At 39.7% G+C, this 24,054-nt stretch overlaps 1 protein-coding gene across 7 annotated transcripts in view; it reads left to right on the forward strand.

Moving 5' to 3' along the window:
* Window positions 1-23,321, forward strand: part of LOC109911645 (growth factor receptor-bound protein 10) — a 166,647-nt gene extending 143,326 nt beyond the window's left edge. For 6 of the 7 annotated variants that reach the window (XM_020510997.2, XM_048607765.1, XM_020510998.2 and 3 more), the window contains 7 exons: window positions 4,753-4,851; window positions 11,414-11,491; window positions 11,676-11,792; window positions 15,135-15,201; window positions 15,313-15,400; window positions 18,102-18,195; window positions 20,587-23,321. In XM_020510997.2, coding sequence (XP_020366586.1) covers window positions 4,753-4,851; window positions 11,414-11,491; window positions 11,676-11,792; window positions 15,135-15,201; window positions 15,313-15,400; window positions 18,102-18,195; window positions 20,587-20,733 — 690 coding nt within the window. In that variant the 3' untranslated portion in view covers window positions 20,734-23,321. Of the gene's footprint in view, window positions 1-4,752; window positions 4,852-11,413; window positions 11,492-11,675; window positions 11,793-15,134; window positions 15,213-15,312; window positions 15,401-18,101; window positions 18,196-20,586 lie in introns of those variants that run through there. The other variant, XM_048607771.1, reaches the window with a different exon arrangement.
* The last annotated feature ends 733 nt before the right edge of the window (window positions 23,322-24,054 follow it).

Here is a 24,054-nt window from a genome sequence, read left to right on the forward strand (position 1 = left end):
TTGTGGATAGTACAACTGCTGCTACTGAGAGTCTGTGGTTGAGGGAGTGAATGCTTGTGGATGTGGTGCCAATCAAGCGGGCTGCTTTGTCCTGGATGGTGTCAGGCTTCTTGAGCGTTGTTGGGGCTGCACTCATCCAGGCAAGTGGGGAGTATTCCATCCTGCTCCTGACTTGTGCCCTATAGATGGCAGACAGGCTTTGAGGAGTCAGGAGGTGAGTTACTCGCCGCAGTATTCCTAGCTTCTGACCTGCTCTTGTAGCCACTGTGTTAATGTGGTGAGTCCAGTTGAGTTTCTGGTCAATGGTAACCCCCAGGATGTTGATAGTGGGGGATTCAGTGCTGGTAACACCATTGAATGTCAAGGAGTGGTGGTTAGATTGTCTCTTATTTGTGATGGTCATAGCCTGGCATTTGTGTGGCGTGAATGTCACTTGCCACTTGTCAGCCCGAATCTGGAAGCAGCTGAAGATGGTTGGGCTAAGGATACTACCCTGAGGAACTCCTGCAGAGATGTCCTGAAGATGAGATGATTGACCGCCAACAACCACAACCATCTTCCTATGTGTCAGGTATGACTCCAACTGCTCAATAGTTTGCCCCTGATACCCATTGATTCCAGTTCTGCTAGGGCTCCTTGATGCCACACTCTGTTGAATGCAGCCTTGATATCAAGGACTGTCAGTCTCACCTCACCTCTGGAATTCAGCTGTTTTGTCCATGTTTGAACCAAGGCTGTAATGAGATCGGGAACTGAGTGGCCCCAGTGGAACCCAAACTGGGCATCACTGAGCAGGTTATTTCTGAGCAGATGCTGCTTGATAGCACTGTTGATGACACCTTCCATCACTTTACTGATGATCGAGAGTAGACTGATGGAGTGGTAACTGGCCAGGTTGGATTTGTCCTGCTTTTTGTGTACAGGACATACTTGGGCAATTTTCCACATTGTCGGGTAGATACCAGTGTTGTAACTGTACTGGAACAGCTTGGCTAGGGGAGCGGCAAATTCTGGAGCACAAATCTTCAATACTATTTGCAACCTATATGAACAATCTGGATGAGAATTTGGGAGACATGGTTAGTAAGTTTGCAGATCACATCAAAACTGGTGGTATATAATAGACAGTGAAGGTTATCCAAGATTACAAAGAGATCATAATCAATTAGGTCAATGGGCTGAGGAATGGCAGATGGAGGTTAATTTGGAGAAATGCAACATTTTGTACTTTGGTAAAACAAACAAGGGCAGGACTTATACAATTAATGGTAGGGTCCTGTGTAATGTTGTAGAACTGAGAGACCTAGCATAATTCTTTGAAATTTGCATTACATGTAGACAGGGTGGTTAAGAAGGTGTTTAGCACGCTTACCTTCATTGCTCAGACCTTTGAATGTAGGAATTGGGAAATCATATTTAGGTTGTACAGGATGTTGGTGAGGCCATAACAACAGTTAAATGATGTTGTTAAACTTGAGAGGATGCAGAAAAGATTTACAAGGATGTTCCTGGGATTGGAAGGTTTGAGTTATAGGGAGAGGCTGAATAGGCTAGGACGTTTTTTTTTCCCCTGGAGCTAGGTAAGTTGGGAACAGTTGGAAACTGAGGGGGTGACCTTATAAAGGTTTATAAAACCATGACGGACATAGATAAGGTGGATAGCCGAGATCTTTTACCTAGGATGGGTGAGAAGGGAACGATTTAGAAAGGACTTGAGCAGTAACTTTTCCGCGCAGAGGCAGATGCGTGTATGGAATGAGCTGCCAGAGGAAGTGGTGGAAGTGGGTCCAATTTCAACATTTAAAAGGCATCTGAATGGGTATATGAATAGGGAGGGTTTACAGGGATATGAGCCAAATGGGATGAGGTCAGATTGGAATGTCTGGTCAACGTGGATGAGTTGGACCGAAAGGTCTGTTCCCATGCTGTATGAAATATGACTGTCTTAAATGTTTCGATTATATTATCTTTCATTCTTCTAACTCCAGTCCATTTAGGCTCAACCTGTTCAATGTTTCCTCATAGGATATCCCCTTCCCCATTCATGAATCTCCATACTGCTTCCAGTGCAATTATATATTTTCTTAAGTAAGGAAACCAACACTGAGCACATTCAACTCAGGCCATATATAGCTGCAGCAACTCTGAGATTTTTAAATACCACTTCCCTTACAACTTCACAATAAGCACACAAGATTCAATTCGTCTTCCTAATAACTTGCGGCACCTGCGTACCAATGTCTTGTGATTCTTCTACCAGGGTATTCATATTCCTCTACCTCCCAGTTCTTTAATCTCTTTTTTCAGCTTTTGTATTCTTCCTGCCAAAGTGGGCCAATACACATTTTGCCACATTATGCTCCATCTGCCAAATCTTTCGCCGAATCACAACCGTCTATATTCTTTTTAGACCTTCTGTCTCCCCTTGACAACTTGCTGTCTTACATATTGTTGTGACATCAGCAAGACTGGGTGCTTCGACCCTGTCTCCCTACTGATTGAATAGGTTTTACAATAGCTATTTTCCAATGTACAGAAGTACTTCCAAAATCTAGGGATTTAGAGTTATGCATTTACTTTGTCTGCTGTTGAACTTCTAAGTCGCTAGAGTGCAATGCCATCCATGTCCCATGAATGAATAAAACAAAATGCATGTGATCAAATTCAGGATGAGTATCTGTCTTTAGTTCTAATATTTTCCCAAGGACCTTTTCCTAGTAGTTTCAAAACTTATTTTCTCCACACCATTCTTTGGGTCATGCATTCATCTGTCTAATCATTTTGACCCCACAATAATTTCTTGTGATTTAGCTGGTAATCCAGATATTTGTGGTTCTGACTCTCAATTTCCCCTTGTAGCTGCTCACAATCCCCAAACAATTTTTTTTTGTGTCCTACCTATGTTGTTGGAACTAAGTGGTCCACTCCAACTAGATCCTCTCCAGCCAGAGCATTAATTTTCAAACACTGGCTATGCAGGCAATTGACTCATGTAATTGTACTCTCATTAGCTGCAGAGAACTGTGACTATTCCCCTTGACTATACTGTCCCTCACTACCACTACATTTCTATTTACTACCACCACTTAAATGGTTCCCCACATCATGATGTTGTAGTCAAACTGCTTATCCTCCTTATAGCCCTGCACTTTCATCCCAATAAGTTCTAAGAACTTTAAATGTTGACAGTTATAAGTGTTGAGGCTCCTCTTCTTCTGCATTTTTGATCACCATATTCTGCCTCATGCACATTTGTGTGGCGTGAATGTCACTTGCCACTTGTCAGCCCAAACCTGGATGTTGTCCAGATCTTATTGCATGTGAATATGGACTGCTTCAGTATCTGAGGAGTCTCAAACGGTACCGAACATTGTGCAATCATCGTCGAATATCCCCACTTCTGATCTTATGATGGAGGGAAGGTCATTGATGAAGCAGCTGAAGATGGTTGGGCCAAGGATACTACCCTGAGGAACTCCTGCAGAGATGTCCTGGAGATGAGATGATTGACCGCCAACTCCTGTCATTGTGGACCAAATCATTAAATGTTCACCTCAGATCGCCTTCTGGAATAAAGTAGCCAGATAATATTCCCCCTCCTTGATATTGAAGTTCAAAGCTTGGCCTCCAGCTCAAGTAATCTGAACTGAACATCAGACCACAGATAATTACTGCAGATGTAGTTGTCGTGAATCACATGGGCATCCATGAGCTCCCACATTGTACAACTGTGAAACATCAACTGCCTTCATCATTCATATTATGTTCCATGACCTCACAATGGTTCAAGGAGACAACATTTCAGAAATGAAATTCTCTGTGACCATTCCTTTTCTACTGCTTTGCCAACATGCGCAATGGGTTTACATTGGACTGCACCCTGCCAAGGTGTTCATCAGCCTCATTAGTATTTACCATTAAAAAACATTTTTTGTGTGCCGCAATCCCAGGGGATTCCTCTGTTGCCTACCTCTTGCTAAGCTGTCTCACTTTACTGTTCGGTAGCTGTGCAGTAAGCAAATCTTGGAGCATTCATTTCAGGAAATTCTCAACCTTGCATATGGCACATACTGACTCCAACTGCTCCTGCAACTCGGAAAACAAATCAAATCAAATTCATTCAACTGGTGGCACCTCTAGCACACGTATCCAGTATACCTCAAGCATCTTGAAATTACCAAGAGTCACAGAAGTTCCAGATTACGGGTCTCAATTTCCTTAAAAGAGAAATCTCTTTAGATCTAATTATTTATCTATAATTTACGATTGCCCTTTGTTTTACAGCAAATAAGTTCTTCTTTCACACTGCACTAAATTGTTCTTCTCACCGAATTCCTCTTGCTATTTTAAAAACCGAATGAACTGCGGATGCTGTAAATCAGGAACAAAAACAGAAGTTGCTGGAAAAACTCAGCAAGTCTGGCAGCATAGTAAAGAAACATCAGAGTTAACGTTCAGGTCCCAAAATGTTAACTCTGATTTTTCTTCACAGATGCTACCAGACCTGCTGAGCTTTTACAGCAACTTGCATTTTTGTTTCTCTTGCCATTTTGTTTAGAAAGTTGCTTTGCTTATCAGATACTTTAAATTCAGTGTATAAGCTGTTGTATTTAAACCAATTTTTAGAAGAGTTGCAATTAGTCTATAAATTTGATTTGAGCAATGAAAACTGCTTTACAGTTTCACGGGGGAAATATCATATTCTGTCAGAAGTAATATTACGTATGACTGCTGTTTCCTTATCCAACCCAGCCCATAAAAATGAGGAATGAAACAAAGGACCTTCGATTATTCTGTGCAGAAGATGAACAGAGCAGAACATGCTGGATGACAGCCTTTCGACTACTCAAGGTATTCTCTTGTAATTGTAAATAGTCAATAATGTAATTTCCATAACCTTATCAAAATGTTTTGTTTGTTTCTTCTAAATTCTTTCTATTTTACTAGTCTTCTACTGTGCTTAATGACATCACAAAACTTCGTTGCATCTTGCTAATTTGACATTTTTCTTTGTGGCTTAAATGTGATATCTCCCAAAAAGAGGTGATGTGGAATTAACCTGTAGCCATTGCTTCTGATGCAGACTGCACGTCTATTTTGCACTGCCTGCTAATTAAAATGATTCCAGTATACATAATGTAGCTTGTGCCACACATAATGTAGCTTGTGCCAGTCACACCTTTGAGTGGCTAAGTGCTCCTAACAGGGGATCCCAAATCATGAGAGGCCAGTGTCTGTTAAAACCAACCTATATCACTTCAAGTGCATTGTGGCTTGAACAAGTCCAGGAAGTTAATTCTAACAGCGATTCTGAACTGGTGAGGACAGAATAATGACAGTAGATGAAAGGAAGCAGGCTCCAAGATTTTTCATCACTGCACTTGGTAGCCTTGGTCAAGACGGGGCAGAGAAGAAGAGCAGCTATGCTCGGCCTACGGGCAATAGGAGAACCTCCAGACAAACTCTGTACCATCCAGTCATAATGTCCAATGCTAGGATTCACATCCTAAGGTCCTGGATGCAGTGCCATACAAAGTTCAGTGTCCTTACATGAATGGTCAAGGTCAGTGAATGTACCTTCAAGTGCCAGATCCCACCACATGTATTACTAACTTCACCACAGTAAAGAGGATGGCCTAGTGATATTATCATCAACTATTAATCCAGAAACTCAGCTCATGTTCTGCATACCTGGGTTCAGATCCCGCCATGGCAGATGGTCAAATTTGAATTCGGTAAAAATATCTGGAATTCAGAATCTACTGATGACTTTGAAACCAGTGTCAATATCAGAAAAACCTGTTTGGTTCACTAATGTCCTTCAGAGAAGGAAATCTGCCATCCTTACTTGGTCTGGCCTACTTGTAACTTCACACCCAAAGTAATGTGGTTGACTGAGTTGCTTCTGAATTGGCCTAGATAGCCACTCAGTTGTATCAGTCACTACAAAGTCTCAGAGAAACAACACTGAGGATGGCAAGGGCACAAAAATGTACTCTGGTTGCTGGAATTGAATGTCTGCTGCCAAGAGTGCTTGGCAGCAGTACTACTGATTGAGCTGGTTAGGGCCTAAGGGACATAGGTGCTAGACTGGGTCTGCAGCAGATGGTGAGGGAACCAACAAAAGGGAAAAACATACTTGACTTCATCCTTATCAATCTGTTTGTATGCCTTGCTCTGTCTAAGCACCCTGTGATCTGTATGTCCTTGTTTGCTATAATCTGCCTGTATTGCTTGCAAAACAAAGTTTTTCACTGTACATGTGACTTCAATAAATCAAATCAAATGCTGGCTGCAGAAGCATCTGTAAGAGTGACCACTGTGCAGTCTTTGTGGAGACGAAGTCCCGACTTCACATTGAGAATACCTTCCATCGTGTTGTGTGGCACTATCACTGTGCTAAAGGGGACAGACCTCAAACAAATCTAGCAACTCAGGATAGGGCATCCATGAGGTGCTGTGGACTATCAACAGCAGTAGAATTATACTGCAACACAATCTGCAACTTCATGGTCCAACATAACCATCACTCAACCATCAAGCCAAGGGATCAGCCCTAGTTCAATGGAGAGTGCAGGACGGCATGACAGGAGGAGTACTGGGCATACGTGTAAAATAGGTGTCAACCCAGTGAAGCTACCAAATGGGACTACCTGTATGTCAAACAGCATAAGCAGCAAGTGATAGACAGAGCTAAGCGATCCCCTAACCAACGGATCAGAACTAAGGTTTGCAGTTGTGCCACGTTCACGTGTGAATGGTGGTGGACCATTAAAAACTTAATGAAGGCAGAGGCTGTACAAATATCCCCATCTTCAATGATGGAAGGGCCCAGCACATCAGTGCAAAAAATAAGGCTGAAGCACTCGCAGCAATCTTCAGCCAAATGTGCCAAGTAGATGATTTATCTCAGCCCCCTCCAGTGGTCCCCAGCATTACAGATACCAGTAATTCTACTTCAGCCAATTTGATTCACTCCATGTGATATCAGGAGACACTGGATACTGCAAAGGTTATGGGTCCTGACAACATTCTGGCAAAAGTACTGAAGACTTGTGCTCGCCATCCTCAATGATGGAGGGGCCAGCACATCAGTGCAAAAGATAAGGCTGAAGGGGAATTTTCAGTACCGCTAGCCAAGCTGTTCCAGTACAGTTGCAACACTGGCATCTACCCGCTAATGTGGAAGATTTCCCAGGTGTGTCCAGTCATAAAAGTCCAGACAAACCCAATTCAGCCAATTAACGCTCCATCATTCTACTCTCAGTCATCAGTAAATTGATGGAAGTTGTCATCCACAGTGCTATCAATTAGCACCTATTCAGCAATAACCTGCTCAATAATGCCCAGTTTGGGCTCCATCAGCGGCACGCAGCTCCTTGGTTTATTACAGGCATGGTTCAAACATGGACAAAAGAACTGAACACCAGAGGTGAGGTGTGAGTGACAGTCCTTGATATCAAGGCAGCATTTGACCGAGTGCAGCCTGAAGGACCCCTAGCAAAACTGGAATCAGTAGGTATTAGGGGACAAACTCTTTGCTGGTTAGAGTCATACCTGGCACATAAGATGTTTGTGGTTGTTGGAGGTCAGTCATCTCTGCAGGAGTTCCTCAGGGTAGTGTCCTAGGCCCAACCATTGTCAGCTGCTTCAATCAATGACATTCCCTCCATTATATGGTCAGAAGTGGGAATGTTCAGCACCATTCATGTCTTTTCAGATATTTAAAGCAGCCACGTTCAAATGCAACAAAATCTGGATAATCGGAGATAGCAAGAACTGCAGATGCTGGAGCCAGAGACAACACAATGTGGAGCTGGAGGAACATGGCAGGTCAAGCAGCATCAGAGAAGCTGGAAAGCTGACGTTTTGGGTCGTGACCCTTCAGACATCTAAATCCAAAATTCAAAAATTTCTGAAGAAGGGCCCTGACCCAAAACGTCATCTTTCCTGTTTCTCTGATGCTGCTTGACCTGCTGTGTTCCTCCAGCTCCACACTGTGTTATCTCAAGATCTGGATAATATCCAAGCTCAGGCTATCAGGTGGCAAGTAACATTCATACCACACAAATGCCAGACTATGACCTTCACCAATAAGAGACAATCTAATCATCAGCCCTTAATTCAATGGTGTTACTATTACTGAATTCCCCACTCTCAGCATCCTTGGGCTTACCATTGACCAGAAACTCAGCTGAATTTGCCACATAAACACAGTGGCTACAAGAGCAGGTCAGAGGCTAGGAATACTGTAGTGAGTAACTCACCTTGTGACTCCCCAAAGCCTGTTGATCATCTGCAAGGCACAAGGCACAAGTCAGGAGTGTGTTGGAATACTCCCCGTTTGCGTGGAGGGGTGCAGTTCCAACAGTAGTCAAGAGGCTTGACACCATCCAGGACAAAGCAGCCCACTTGATTGGCACTACATCCACTCCTTCCACCACTGGTGCTCTATAGTAGCAGTGTGTATTATCTACAAGATGCACTGCAGAAATTCACCAAAGATCCTTAGCACTGCCAAATCCACGACTACTTCCATCTAGAAGAACAAGGGCAGCAGATACGTGGAAACACCACTACCTTCAAGTTCCGCTCCAAGCCACTCACCATCCTGACTTGGAAATATGTCACTGTTCTTTCACTGTCACTGGGTCAATATCCTGGAAATCCCTCCCTAATAGTCTTGTGGGTCAACCCACAGCAGGTGGACTCTAGCAGTTCAAGAAAGCAGCTCACCACTACCTTCTATAAGGCAACCAGGGATGCCTATATCTCACAAATAAATTTTAAAAGAAACAACCACACCCTTGCTGTCACTGTGTAATTTACAACCTGGGCACACTTACAACTGCACAATCAAAGCAGCTACATCAGCTGTCAAATTACACCACAGTTAGTAAACCACTTTCCTGTCTTGCAGGGCAAGGTGATACACAACCAGAAGTAGCAGTGCTTGACCTGCAATGGACATGCAGATATATATGTCCTAACCTTCATTTGAGTGACCCTGATTAAGACTGTGGCTGGGCACAGGACTGAAACTATAGAAGATTTCATGCACCTCTTGCTTCCCACCACAGCAGTCCCTTCCTGACCATCGTGCTTTCTACCATTGTGCTCTCCTACTTTAGTACCTCAAAAATTGTATCGTAACAGAAACCGCTCAATATACCAGTGTTTCAATGATAGTTAAAGTTAAGACTTTGGTCGTGCAAAGTCAGCCTTCTGTGATGCATGCTAAAACTCCACTGTGCCATCTAAGCACAGACTACTGCCATAGGTACCAGTGTTCAGAGGAGCATCAGAGGTATCATACCAGCCCAGTAATCTCACCAACAGTGAACTCTCTTCTAAGGGAACAGCAGTAGCTCTATGGAAGATGAATCTGTTGCCCTTTCTAGCAGGCCTATACTTAATATTGTCACTCTGCCTAGAGCCTTTGTTGTTATCTGTCAACTAGCTGTTGCGTGTATTGCCAAGTCTGGTCTTAGAATTTCTAGGTACACAGATGCTTGAAACATCTTCCAAGACCATCTTTAGTTTCCTGAACTGAAAGTCTTCCATTACCTGAACTGAAAGTCTTCCATTAGCCACGTTTAAGTCACCAGTTTAACACTGCATAGGAGCACCAAGACAGGTACAAGAAGGACTGCCACTAAGGATATGCGCAAAAGTGATAATTAGCATTTGTGTACATTGTGGCATTATTTGTTTTGGTATATTTACTTTGTTTTTGAATTGTGGCTAAGCAGATAACCAGATGGTCAGTTACAGAGGAAGGGTATGGCCTGGGACAATTGAGGGATTGGGGTTGTATTCACTGATATCATAATGGTACTGTTGGTGAATAGGGTTCTTAAGTTGCATACACTTGTATCAAGTTGGATGAGATGTTCAAGGACAACCAAGCTAAAATTTGGCTTTCTGGTTTATTTCTCCCTTTGTCTTCGTTCTCATCAGCTGCTTGCCAGTTAGTTGGTGGCAAGGGCTGCATCCTTATGATGATGAAGTTGTATGTCATGCAGTAGACCACTTGGTATCCTCCTTTTGGATACTGCATGGCTTTCACAGTAATTGTGCTGGTTTTGCGTACATGGTGTAGTCAGTGGATAAACCTTATTGCCATGCCCCTGAGTTTGGCATGGTAGCTCATTTGCAGATGACACCATGGATTGTGTGGAATCAAAGCATTGGGACTTCTGCCAGGTTACTAAAATTGATCTGGATACTTTGTGCCTGGTTGTACACTAGATGGATGTTGAGGCAATGAATTCCTAATTGGATGTGGCGCATCTTGATTGGTACGGGACATTCACAAATGGCTGTGCATGCAATCAATGCATCTGATAATTTGGGAAAGTCTGAAAGTCAAAATGAAGCCATTTCTGCACTCTATCACATAAATAAAAAATGCTGGAGAAACTCAACAGATCTGGAAGCATCTGGAGAGAAAAACAATTAAAGTGTTGAGTCCAGTTGCCCTTCATCAGATGTTGTTCTCTGATAAGTTAAGCATGAAATGTAATCTACTGTGTTTGAAAACAGGGCATTACTAACTTTTCTGAAGTGCATGGCAAACTGAGAGTTGGTGCAAATATCTCCACCTCCAGATTGAAAGGAGCTGACTGACAAAGGTTCATGGTTAATGTCATATATACAACAACTGACAATATCATTCTCACCCTGCTCTGATGCAGTTATTGAGGCCACAGAAAGTTGCAGATTTCAATGAAGACATCTTGACTGAAATGCAGATGTTTCGCACACTTACTGGAATTCTGAAAATTCCTCGAATATTTTGGATGGACACAGTCTGCTTTTAAGAATCCATGTCACTTGTGTTCTCTACTTGTACTCTGGTCATTCGCCCAGTCATTCAATATTCCAGAAGTAATGGCTCCCACTGCACCCATGTTTGAGAGCAGCTGAGATATCCAGAAGTCAGGATCAAGTCCTTCAACATTGCCACACTACACATTGTTTACATAACTTTGAAGAACTGTTGCAAGTGCCACGTACCTTCACAATCTCACCAATAGTCCTCTTAGATTTACAAGTAACTCACCTGTATGTAGTTAATGATCCATTTAAGCAGCAGTGGTGGGGATGCTTCTTGCTGTTGATTATTTGTCCAGTTGTGCAGGATGAAGGGAGGCCATTAGCTTGACCTTCAAACAGGTAACACTGACATCAAATTAGCATTTGATTGATATCATGATCTGTACGCCTCCATTTGGCACGAGCACTAATGCCAATAGCAATTTAAAATCCATTGAGACTCGCACTGGAGGTAAATCTAAATTTAATTAAATCTCTCAGTTAGGAATTAGATATGTAGTCACTGTTACCTAAGTTTTCTCTTTGTAAAATTTATTGTTGCTGTTTAAAGTTAGCATTTGTTTCTTTTCTGTAGTATGGCATCCTATTATACCAGAACTATCGGATTCCTCAACAAAGAAAAACATTATTATCCCATTTCTCTACACCTGTGGTAGGTCGTCATCTCTCTTCAAGACATTTTGATGCTATTCTGTCCTCTCTTGAATTTTTAATCTTTTTCACTGGCATATATTTTTGAAAGTTTCAATTTAATCATATTTTCATTAATACTTGAGGTATTCAGTGAATCATGTATATCACAAATGTTATTCTGTTTCTGTCATCCTTTCTTTCAGAGAAGCATATCTGAAAATTCCTTGGTAGCTATGGACTTCTCTGGACACACAGGTCGGGTCATTGAAAATCCTGCAGAGGCCCAAAACGCAGCCATGGAAGAAGGTCATACATGGAGGGTAAAGACATTTCTTCAGCCTTTTTCTAGTCCTGTACAGCTGGAAGCATTGTAATGAATGGCGGAGGAAAAGGAGAGGGGAATGACAAGAGGTTGAAATATGATGGCACTTGTTTGGTTGGGATAGGAGATTTGTAGGGCTAGTAGAGGTTAAAGAAGGATTTAGATCCTAATTATTATAAATTTCAAACATTGTGCTGGATTCACTGTAGGTCATTGAATATTGGGATAAGATGCAGAAAGTAAGGTTTTGGATGTGTTGAGGTTTATCGAAGCCAAGCAATGGAAAACCAATTAAGAAAGCAGTGGAATAATAAAGGAGGTGACAAAAGCTTGAGCAAGAGTTAAAAGGGAAAAGGACTGATGTAAAGCCGGGTGGGGTGCTGCTTGAGGTGCAGTTAAAGTGTTCTCATGATGGAGATGATACAGCTGAAACTTTCAGCATGGTGTTGAATATAGTGGTAAAGTTAAGATGAGTCTAATTCAGCCTGAAACAGTGATTAGGGAGGGTACAAAGTCAGAGGCACAAATGCAGAGTTTCTGCATAGTATGAAAGCTTTTGACTTCAGCCTTCCCCATATTTAGCTGGGGAAAAGTATGGATTATCCAAAATTGGCTGTTGAGCAAACAGTGAAACACAACAGAATAAAGATGAATTGGAGCTGTGAATCCCATATACTTTCCAGTGAGAAAGAAAAATACCAAGGGGAGGACCACTATCCACGATTAACTAAAAGAAATTAGAGATAATATCTAAATAAAAAAAATAAAGAATTGTGGATGCTGGTGATCAGAAACAAAATCACAAATTGCTGGGAAAACCCAGCAAATCTGGCAGCAGCTGTGGAGAGAAAGTAGAATTAACGTTTTGGGTCCAGTACCAGGATATTGAAGAAGGGTCAGTGGACCTGAAATGTTAACTCTGCTTTCTCTCCACAGATTTTGCCAGAACTGCTGAGTTTTTCCAGTAATTTCTGATTTTGTTAGAGGTAATATCTGGCTGGACAGAATATTAAAACTAAAAATGACCAAAAGAAGTTAATAAGTAAGGAAAAAAGAGAGCACAAAAGAAACCTAGCTTGAAATATTAAAAACAGATAAGAGTTTGTGAAAACAATGTTAACAAAGCAGGGATTGGTCCTGTAGAAATTGAGTCTGGGGAATGAAGAACTGAAAATAAGGAGATTGCAAATAAATTGGATAGGCTTTTTGCGTCAGTCTTCTTAACATAAAGATTAAAAATAGGAGTAAATCAGGAAATGGAAGAGAAGAGGGATTCAAGAAAATTACTTGAAATGGTATTGAGCAAGTTGCTGAGATGTGTGGACTTCATCCTGCTATCACAAAAGTATTGTTAGCTATTAGATGCATTGGTTCTAATTTTCCAAAATTCTCTTGATTTGAGAAAGGTTCTACTTTATTGGTAACTAATGAGTGTAACTCCTTTATTCAAAAAGGAAGTCAGAAAGCAGGAAACTACAGGCCAATTAGACCAACATCAGTTAAAGGGAAGATGTTAGCTATTAATTGAAGACATTATAACAGGGAACTTGGAGGTTCATGTTAATCAGGTAGAGGCAACAAGGTTTTTTGAAAGGAAATCCATGTTTAACCAATTTATTGGAGTTGTTTGAGGAAGTAGCATACACAGGTGATAAAAGGGTGGATGTACAGTAGTCATTTTTCCAAAGACACCTGATAAAGTGTCATACCACAATTTATTGTGGAAAAAGAATCATGATGTAGGGGTATCATATTGGCATAAATGGATCTGGTTGGGAAGTTGCAGTGAGTGGTGTGACATAGGGATCAGTGCTGTGACCTTAACTTTTACAATTTATGTAAGTGAAGGGACTAATGATTTGATTGTTATTTTTGCCGATGACACAAAGAGCAGGAGGCACGATTCACATTCAAGGGAAGCTGAGTTATCTTTCCATGTCACGGCAATCCTGAAATAATGAACACTTTTGACAGAGGAGAGTAGGAACCATAAAATGTAAGATCAAAAGTAGACCATTCACTCCATTGAGTCTGTTCTGTCTTGCTGTTCCCATTGCCAATTGCCAGTAGGGAAGTTTATTTGGAGGGAGAGATTGTAGTAGAATAAAAAGGCAGAAATCTCAAACAAAACAAAACTCAGAAGAAAGAATATATGATGAGTTGAAATAAAAGTTGAAAACTCTTGAGGGCAAGAAGGTTTTCAGTGTTGAGCAATAAAGTTGCCTCAGAAATTTGTTGTGAGCAGTAAAGGCCCAGGAAAGGTGTAACAAGCTGGTATTTTTTCTCTTAATTCAAAAGTTGGCAAATGCTTCAGATTTAGTAGCCAAGGATCAAACTATAGATCTTCGTATAAAAACAGAAAATCCTAGAAGTACTCAGCAGGTCAGACAACATATATATTGAGTGAGCAACTGAGTTAATCGACTGGATTTAACATTTTTCAATAGGGTGAGGGTGATGGAACAGAAACTGACAGGTCCACTCTCTTGCTATCTTAGCATGTCTAGTCAAGTGTCACAAGACTAATCAGTGGCAACAGAAACACTGCTCAATGCCCAATCGATATTCTAGACTGGACATTGTGCAGCAAAGGGATTTTGCTATGAACAGGAAGTCAGTCATGAAGAGAGCTGTAAAGACACTCACTTTCAATTGATAGTTTTAATTAAGGTGAAGAACAGTTTTTTAAGGAGTCATTCACTAATAACCATACAGATGCTGCCACCTTCCCCAACAGCATCATCTGGTATATTCAAGCATGGTCCTAGTGGCAAGCTTCTTCCAGCATTCTTATGCCATCTCAATATAGCTTCCATAGAATTACACCCCCTTTTTCATGTCTGATGTCCAGATAATACATCAAGCAGCAAAAGTTGCTGATGACTGTGTTGTTAACGTGCTCTGAGATTTCAAAATGACAGGCATGATGCCCATTTTTAGCACCTGGTCATTTCCCACAATTTAGGAGCCAGGCATGATGACAACATACGGCTGACACATTACCATTGTGGCTTATTTTACACTTGCAGGGGTACCCCACCAAATTTGTGAATGTGAAATCCAGCCCATTGCTTTGGAACAATGACCTTCCTTAGTAGAATAATAGGTTGGCACAACATCATGGGCTGAAGGGCCTGTACTGTTCCATGTTCTTTCTGTGTTCTTTCTCTCAAATTTAAAAATGTTCGCTTCCTTCGTGATTAATTCCACTTTCTTTAGCCAGCTGCAAGGGCTTATCTCCTGTAAATATATGAGAATGTGCTGTTAATTTTTAAATTTTAGAATAAAGCAATTTGTAGTGATATGAGGCAACTACTGCTTTAAATGTTTTTGCTTGCAGAAACGCAGTCAACGGATGAACACTTTGGGTAGTTCGAGTCCTTTACATCCCCCAACATTCGGTCACAGTAAGTTGCATGTAAATTGAAAATTTCTCTTTATTAATCTAATTATTAGTGAAACAGACAGTTAAAATTTAAAGCTTGAAACCAATGTCACTAATTTCTTTCATTATCTAGCTATTCACAGAACTCAGCCATGGTTTCACGGCCGCATCTCTCGAAAAGAAGCTCATAGTATGATTGAGAAACAGGGACCCGTGGATGGGTAAGGAGAAATACCCTGGACAATGAATTACAGCTGTGTAGTCCAAAACCATCTCCATTCTACAACTCGTGTCCATGTACTTACAGCAAACATTTCAGGAAGTTGTTGAAGCATTCTCAAGCTATTGTAAATTATTCAAAAAAACTTTACTCTAAATATTGCATTGATTTTTCTGTCTTTAATGACTTCCAAAGATGGATTGTTCAATTTTCTGTGTAAGAAATCAGTCACTGATTGAACAATTGGGAGGCCCTGTTATTAAGAATTATACAATGCCGTGAATTTATTTCTCCCCAGATGAATCTTCTTGCATGATTTTATAGCAGTAAATACGAAATGGGCATAGTTTACTCTGGGAATATGCTGGCGGTTCTAGACAGTACCTGTTGTGTATGCTGGATTGATAGAATGTCTCCCCCGGAAGTACTGAATTCTGATTATTGCATTTTCTCTTGGACCCGGTTTGTTCACTTTTGGTTTTGAAAAATATTTCCTATTGCACTACTTGTTTTACTTTAACTTTATTTTTTATTTATCCCACTGTTCTGCCCCTGGCTTTTTATTCTCTCACCTTAACATCATGTCCAGCTGCCACTTTGGTCTCCAAGTTGTGAATCATACATTTGGCATGTTGAAACAAATTCAGCAGATGTATCCCACAGTTTAGCCCAGCTAAATTTCCAAAATCCTTGCCTGTTGCATCTTGCACATATTTTGTGTGATACATAGCAGTTACTTTGGACAAGGTGGCAAGGAGGCCAACCGGCTGCCATCAGCAGAAGACCATAAGACTTTAAAGTTAGAAAATGAAACTGAGTTTGACAGGAAGTTTAGTGTGGTCAGCTTCCGTTTAGTTTACCAATGCAACCTTTGGTCTTCTGTCATCAAACACTGTTCCTCAAAGACCTCAAACTTGGTACCAAGCTAATGGTCAATAGGGCAGCAGCATTACCTGTCCTCTTGTATATGTTGGAGCTGTGGACAATGTAGAGCAGACACCTCAAACCCCTCAAGAAATACAAGTGCCTCTGCAAAATCTTGCAAATCTAATAGCAGTATAGGTGCTCGAATGTCGATATACTCTTTCAGATCAACATCTCCCAGCATAATGGCACTGATGTCAGTCAGTCTTTTGTGTTGGGTAGTCGCATTGTTCTCATGCCTGATGGGAATCTTCCAAAATAAACTGTGTTCTGAGCTTCGTCATGGCATGTGATTACTGGAAAGGCAGAGGAAATGCTTGAAGATGTCCTCAACGCCTCCTTGACAATATGCAACATCCGAACTGTCTTATGGGTATCTCTTAGCCAAGACTGTTCAAACTGGAGAAGAGTATCCACGAAGTTGCCATCCAATTCAAGTACTCCCCACGTGCCCAGGTAGAAGCTAAGTGCATACAAGGGAAGGAGTGTGCAAATATTTGAGCATCACACACATTTACCTCATCAAGCACCACATATCCCACTTCTGACAAATCTAACATTGGATTGTTTAGGACCTATAACTTCAGAGTGGAAGAAAGCATTCCTCAGTCTTGAAGAACTGAAGAAGAAGTAAGGAGGACTAATTACAATTCACTTCGAATTGTGTCAACCTGCAACAATGGAAAAACCCAGCAAATACTACATTGGTCGTTGCTTTTAAAAAATGAAGTTACATTTTTAGAGTATTCTATCAGGTCCAGAGACAAGTCATGGATCTAAGCCATCCTGTGGTATGGTATACTATGTGTGCTCTGCTTGAAGACACTTCCTTGGCTCGCTGTCTGCTGATTCTTCACCTTGATGGTTTTTGTCATTGGTGGTTTATAATTACCTTCCCGTTCATAGAGGTAGGTCCTAAGCCTAACTAACCTGGAACCGAACCTATGTTGTTGGCGTTATTTTGAACTGCATGCTATACATCTAATTCGTCCCCCAAGCCATCAAATATTTTGACTGTTGGGGATTTATTCTCTATATGTTCATACTGTGTCATGGGACAGTTCTGCTGACACTGATACCCTCTTAATTATCTGATGGTTGCTTATTTCAGTGGTGTGTCGGTATGCTCATCTTATTTCTGGGGGTCTGCTGAATGGTCCAGCAGTGACCTCATTTGAGAGGCAGCATTTGTATCTTTACTGATTTATGCTATGCCTAAACAGTACACCCCTCTCTGCATGTCTCAGGATCTGGTATGGAAGAGTTCAAGTTTCACTCAGTTCACTTACCCAGTCTGTTAAGTCTTTCCTTGCAAGACTCCTGTAAAATCCGGCCTTGAGTTTCAGTAGTTGATGACTCAAGAAAATAGAAGATGAACTGCACTTCTGACATGCAGGCTGCCATACGAATGATTGTGGATTTACCTTGCATTTCATACTGACCTACAGTTCTCTAAAGCGGTAATTATGCCACTGTGTTTACACATTGGCAAAATATTATGGTGTTGGAAAGTGAATAGAAAATGCTATAAATAATGACATCAAGCAGCATCTGCAAAAAGAGGAACCTCTCTCCGTAGATGCTATCTGACTTGCTAAGTATTTCCAGCATTTTCTGTTCATTTGCTATTGCCAATATATGGGCATTTTTACACTTGCTAGAAAACTTTGTACTGTGCTGAATGCATTATTTAGACCTAAACCCTCTGCCACGTAACCCCTTTTTCTTTCAGGGCAGCATTTTAACAAGTAGATATGATTTTGATTTTGTATCTACAGGTTGTTTCTTTTGAGAGATAGTCAGAGTAACCCAAAGACATTTGTGCTAACGTTATACTGTCAACAAAAGATCAGGCATTTCCAGATACTACCAGTAAGTTTTTGAATTTTTTTTCAAATTCTCATGAATTTGTTATTGTCTTTTTAAACTTCATAAATATTCTATAGTTTAGACTTCTGGTCTCAGGTGCTTTCTGATAGTCTTCCAGCTATTTGTAACTGATAAATACTGTAGGTGCATTGAATAATTATATAATTCAAGTGAGCTTCACTCTGAGATTTCCACAGGTCACTATTTTTCAATATATTCTGATTTGCTTATGTACCTTTAATACTTGATTTTCTCTGGTATTGCAAACAATTGAATCAAGACCAATGGGTATTTCTAGGTAAGAGGACAATGAGAGAATTGAACTAAGATAAGGGAGAAAAAAGAGAGAAGAGGAATGGAGAGGATAGAAGGCAGGAGGAGTAGAAAAAATGTAGAGGGAAATGGAGATGAGGAGGAAAGGAATGTACAGATGTAGAAGTTTGGAGGTCAGAAGAATGGAGAAGAGGGAAGGGTAAATTGGGAAGAAAATTAAAGATGCCATTGGAGAGGGGGGCGGGACCAGGGGATGGGGCTTATGTTCTTGAAAAACCTCACAAGCAGTGAATTTACTGACAGTGAACATGTTTCATAATGGGAGTCAATTGGATAGCTTTCCGCTATTATAAAATAAACTAAATGAACAGTGCATGCTAGAGTATAAAGCATAAAACAGCATTTTTAATAACTATGAAGATGTCCTGCTGGAAAAATAATGTAACTTTAAAAAATAACATTTGTCACACCTACTTCTGGCAAAGTTGGTGAATTTTTTTGAACCTGGACGGAATAGTCAAGGTGGCTGAAGTTAATGTTGCAGTAGTATAAAAACAATGTTACTTTTGACTGCTTTGTCTTTTGAATTTTGGAAGGTTCTCGGCGAGGAACAGTAGCATTGTCACTCTGCAAAGACTTACTTAGTTCCATATTTTTATTGTAGTCTGTTGCCTCCACCTTTCAATTTTCAGCTGATATTTTTAAGTGGTTAGCTCAGTTGGCAGGATGACTGGTTTGCAACATAGTGTGTTGCCAACAGTGTGGGTTCAAATCCCACATCAGCTGTAGTTACCATGAAGGATTATCCTTCTCACCCTCTCCCCTTGCCTGAGGTGTGGTGACCTCAGGTTAAACCATCACTCATCATCATGTCTTTAGTGAGTGAGAAGCCCTATGATCTAGTAAGAGTATGGCAACCTTACCTTTATTAGTTCTGGCATCATATTAGCTGTAAATTGAGCCACTTTGGCCTCCTCCTTATTCTCCTCATTATGACATTCCCTTGATTTAATTAATTCCACCAATTCTTTTGTGAGTTTCTCTTGAAATCTGGGGATACTCCTTTATTTCGTCTGTGAGAGTCTTCAAATCCATCCCCTCCAACTTGTTTTGCCAACTCAATCATCGAATCTATATCAGCATCCACATTGGGAAGCCCTGCAAAATCATTCACAGCCTCAGGCTAAACTTTTTCTCCAGCAAGCATCTATAGTTGATTTGCTAACCTCTTTTCATAGGTCCTTCATTATCCCTGTTTGACATAAGGATGTTGAATTCCTTCCAGCAATCACAGTCGATGGTTAAAGGTTTTTATTTTCCCTTGAGGTGAATGAGTGAGGTTGTATTTGGAGATAAAAATGATATGTAATGGCTGGCTGTTTGTTTGCACGAGAGGGTGGATGGATGTCCATGTACATTGTCTTGGGTAAGTAGGACCATGAAGGATGAGTTTTTCATCTTCAATTAAGTCTTGACCTCGTGCAGAAAGCAATTTCTATCATGAATGGAATTTGGGATGTGAATGAATTTTGTCAGGTTTAGAAGTACAAGGAGTGTGACTTTTGGCATTACCCAGTAATCACATTTTGAGCATCAAAAGTTAAGGTTTCTGATTTTTGTTGTCGGTAGGGTTGAGTGATTAGTGGATGGACAAGTGTGTGAAATCTAATACATTTTGCTTTGGCCAGGGAGGGCCTAAAGCCTGAAATGAATAAATGCCCTTTTATTCTCCCAAGAACCTAGAAATGAGGAATTGAGGACCTGTACTGCTAATATTATAATATATTTGTAATCTTCAGGAATTCAGCTCTAAATTATGATGTACAGTGGTACTTTAGAAATATTTATGCTGATTTATTGTAAAATCTTACTGAAGAAGTTGAGCTAATTTGCCATGTTATGAACCAGTGTGGAGAGTTTTCATTTGTAGTGGAGCACTGAAATGTTTAATAAGAGTCTACTAGCAAGTATCTTCTATCAGGAGGATTAGAATCACCTCTTGTAACAAATAAAATGCATGTCTATCTTACAACCAGAGTCGCTACATGCCACTGGTTTCAGTTTTAACCATTTATAGTTTCTGCAATAAATGTTGTATATTTTGATCATTTTTCCCCCCAGTGTGAAGATAATGGACAGCTTGTCTTCAGTCTTGATGATGGAAATACCAGATTTACTGATCTTATCCAGCTTGTTGAATTTTATCAATTGAACCGAGGAATCCTTCCTTGCAAATTAAAGCATTACTGTTCCCAGATTTCCTTATAACCGTTGATTGTATTTGAATTAATTATAATAGACTTGAATTGCTACCTGTTTCTCTACATCAACTCTGGAGTCTTTTTGGAGAAACTGAACTGCGTTCATTTGAAAGAACTGTGAAATTCAATAAAAGCATAAATTGAGACTATGCTTTTTGTTCACACAATATGTGGTAATGCAGAAGAAGAGATGGGCTGAGCAATTAAGTATTTGGAAGTTTCAATAGTCGCTTTGTAGAAACTGAAAATGATCTTCAAGATGAACTGCAAAACATGACGGATCCATTTTTGTTACAGTAAAACTTGACTATAAGCACCTGCTCTGGAGTAATCTTGATAATGTATTTTAATTGAAGAGAAGTGACTTTGTATTTTTTTTAAAATGGGCAACTCACGCTCATTCAAAAAAAAGACATAATAGACGTCATATTGCTGAAGAGATGTTTCATTTCCTACAGCACTTAATGTTTTGTTTACTTCCTGAATGCAGCTTTCTAAGAAATGTTCACTTGTAGACATCATGAAAGAATAGGAGAAATCATAATGACTACTGCTTTTGGAAGTTAAAATAGCTCTCATCAAATAACAGGTCAATCAAGAATACAGATTCAACCAATTTTACTGCTGTGCAATAATGCATTTCAATCCAGTTTTGAAATAATAATGCATTGAAGTTAAATCCATTTTAAGTACTTTCTGGAGATAACCGAAAGGCTGAAACATATCCATATTTCACAATGATGGATTTGCACACCAGAAGAGTGGAATTGGGAAATGATGGTTGCTGTTTGGTTGTCTATTATGCACCCTTCATTGACTTCAGTGGAGTTGGAAATCAGATGGGGTGTAAAATGGGTGACTGGCAACATTCAGTTACCCAAAATGAAAATTATCTACAACACTCTTGTTTTGATCCTCATCTTTGATAAATGTTCAGTTTTAATCTTGATTCTGGAGAACTTGCTCTTCAGTACTAAATACCCTTTCTGCTCTTGAGGTTTTATTGTTTAACCATGCATGGAATTATTGTGTTATTGTGGAACAAGTGTTTTATGTGCTAGAGAGTTGTCTAGCCCTGGTAATCAAAACCTACATGTTGTACAGATCAGTGACCTTTTATTAGCCCACAGCAATAAATATTATTGTATTTAGATTGCACACGAGCAGTATAAAACAAATGTTTTCAAAATGTACTAAGCCTGTTCTTAAATAGGTATCTTATATTTTTGAGAAATCAAGCATTTCAGATGATAGTGTTGTAAAACTACCAAAATTGGTGTTCAAATGCAATTATAATGGAACAACTATTGAGGCAGCCGCATTTTAATGCGTAGAAGTAGAACACATTGCAGTTTCAGTTCGTATTTGTCATATTCATTTTCAAAACACATCAACTTATTGAAAGTGAGGCTTGATTTGAGTTTAAGGGCATTGTACATTTGCCCATACTACAAGTAAAAGAATTTACTTTTTTTTCCTGCTTGGTTTATTTGTCTCAAAGTGCCCCTTTCAAAGAAAACGTTGTTTAATGTAATGCCACACAATAGTATACATGCATATTTTTGTAGTAAATTGCATAAACTGCTTCACACAACCAATGCTGGCCTGAAAGGCATTTAAATTTAATAAAATATCACTGGTTCCAAAAATGATCTTTAAAAATATTGAGCATTTTTGAAACTGGGTTGCAGATACTTTTATCTGTAAACAGTTAGCCAGAATTTTTCAATCAGTATTGCATCATTTTGCATATTTATGAATATAAATTATATTTAAATTTAGAGGAGGAAAAGGTGTTTAGGATGCCTTATGATAAAATATGTTGTCTGATGGTTTTGAACACTCAACAGTTATTCATCAATTAGCTTTAACCATTAGTTCAGCAGATAATATGCATATACTATTCATTATATTCTTATTATCAGCTTGGTCGAGTTCCTCTACTGAAATTCTGGCAGACTTTTCAATTTGCCTGGGCCCAACAGGTTCAGCTGGCTGTCAATACAGAAGCCAATGATATTTTATTTTTGTATTTGTGATATGAATGTACAGCAAAAGGGGACTCTCAGGGTTGATGAAGCCTGTTAATTTTTTTTCTTGACCTTGTGAAAAAAATTATGATGTAGCGTATCATCTTTGGCTTAAGCAGAATATACCAAACATATTTGGTTTTTTAACATCTGTGTTGATTTGTGCATCTGTATTTAACAGCAAGCTAATTCACTCATCAAACTAAAAATAGATAATGCACTTCAGTTTTTATGGGTCTGCTCCTCTACTGCATGAAGATTTAACCAACCATTTGACCAATCAATGCACCTTTTTCAGTGATAGGATTTGCTTATCACAAATTAAATTTGACACAATGCAAAAACTGATGGCTGTGAAATGAATACAGCAAACCTTTTTTTCAGGGAATGCTTGAAGGTATTAACATTTTAAATGAAAATCTGCATTCATAACATGCTTTGCTTCGTCATGTAAATAGCAGTAAGGCTTGTGAACTTAACTGTAACTGTTCAGGTATTTTTGTATAAATAAGGGACTGATATATTCTGTTTATTGTAATTAGAAATAAACATTAATGCAAACTTACTCATTTATGACTACTTAGTTCAGATCTTCAGACTCTCCTTCTGAATCTCATTGAATTCAATTTGTGTCACTTTTGTGCAAATGACTTATTTGTTGGCAAAGCATTTAATTGTACTGGGGTCTCAGCAGTGCCACAGGCCACCTAATTTCCAGAGATCACTTTTCTCTCATGTTGTACCTTTTTTTCTCTCCTTATCTCTTCCGTATCTGTTGTCTCCTTATTTGATTGACTTTTTTTCTCTGTGAACTACATACACTTGCTCAACTGTGAGCCAAGTCAGTAAGTATTAGCAGACCAATATGTTCAAAGTGTTATCAAGTTTGAGCTCAGTTTTGTCCTGGCCTGACGTCCACTTCCCTAAATCAGTTTCTGAACAAAGAACAGAAAAGATTGTTTTGTTTTCTCACTTGATAAGGCTGACTAGGTCATTTTGAAATTTTCTGATTTTACCTGGTTGAGGTTAACTTACTGAGCACACACTGGGAAGTTGTGACTTTCTGATCAGTCTGAGCTTGTGAAACTCAACGTAATGTCCTAGGCCTGGGAGTTTTAACCTTTTTTCTTTGATCTTTTGTTTCTGCTTTGAAAATAAATTCAACTACACTAATACATTAGAATTGTCTTCCTCATGATCACAGATCCAAATGGTTTTCCCATTCTGTTTCTATCACAACCAAAGTAAAAACTGTAAGTGTCGTTTTCATACGTGTTATTTATTTACTGACTGGGACT

Source organism: Rhincodon typus, chromosome 2 (assembly GCF_021869965.1).
Source record: "Rhincodon typus isolate 14 chromosome 2, sRhiTyp1.1, whole genome shotgun sequence".
Classification (NCBI taxonomy): Eukaryota; Metazoa; Chordata; class Chondrichthyes; order Orectolobiformes; family Rhincodontidae; genus Rhincodon; species Rhincodon typus.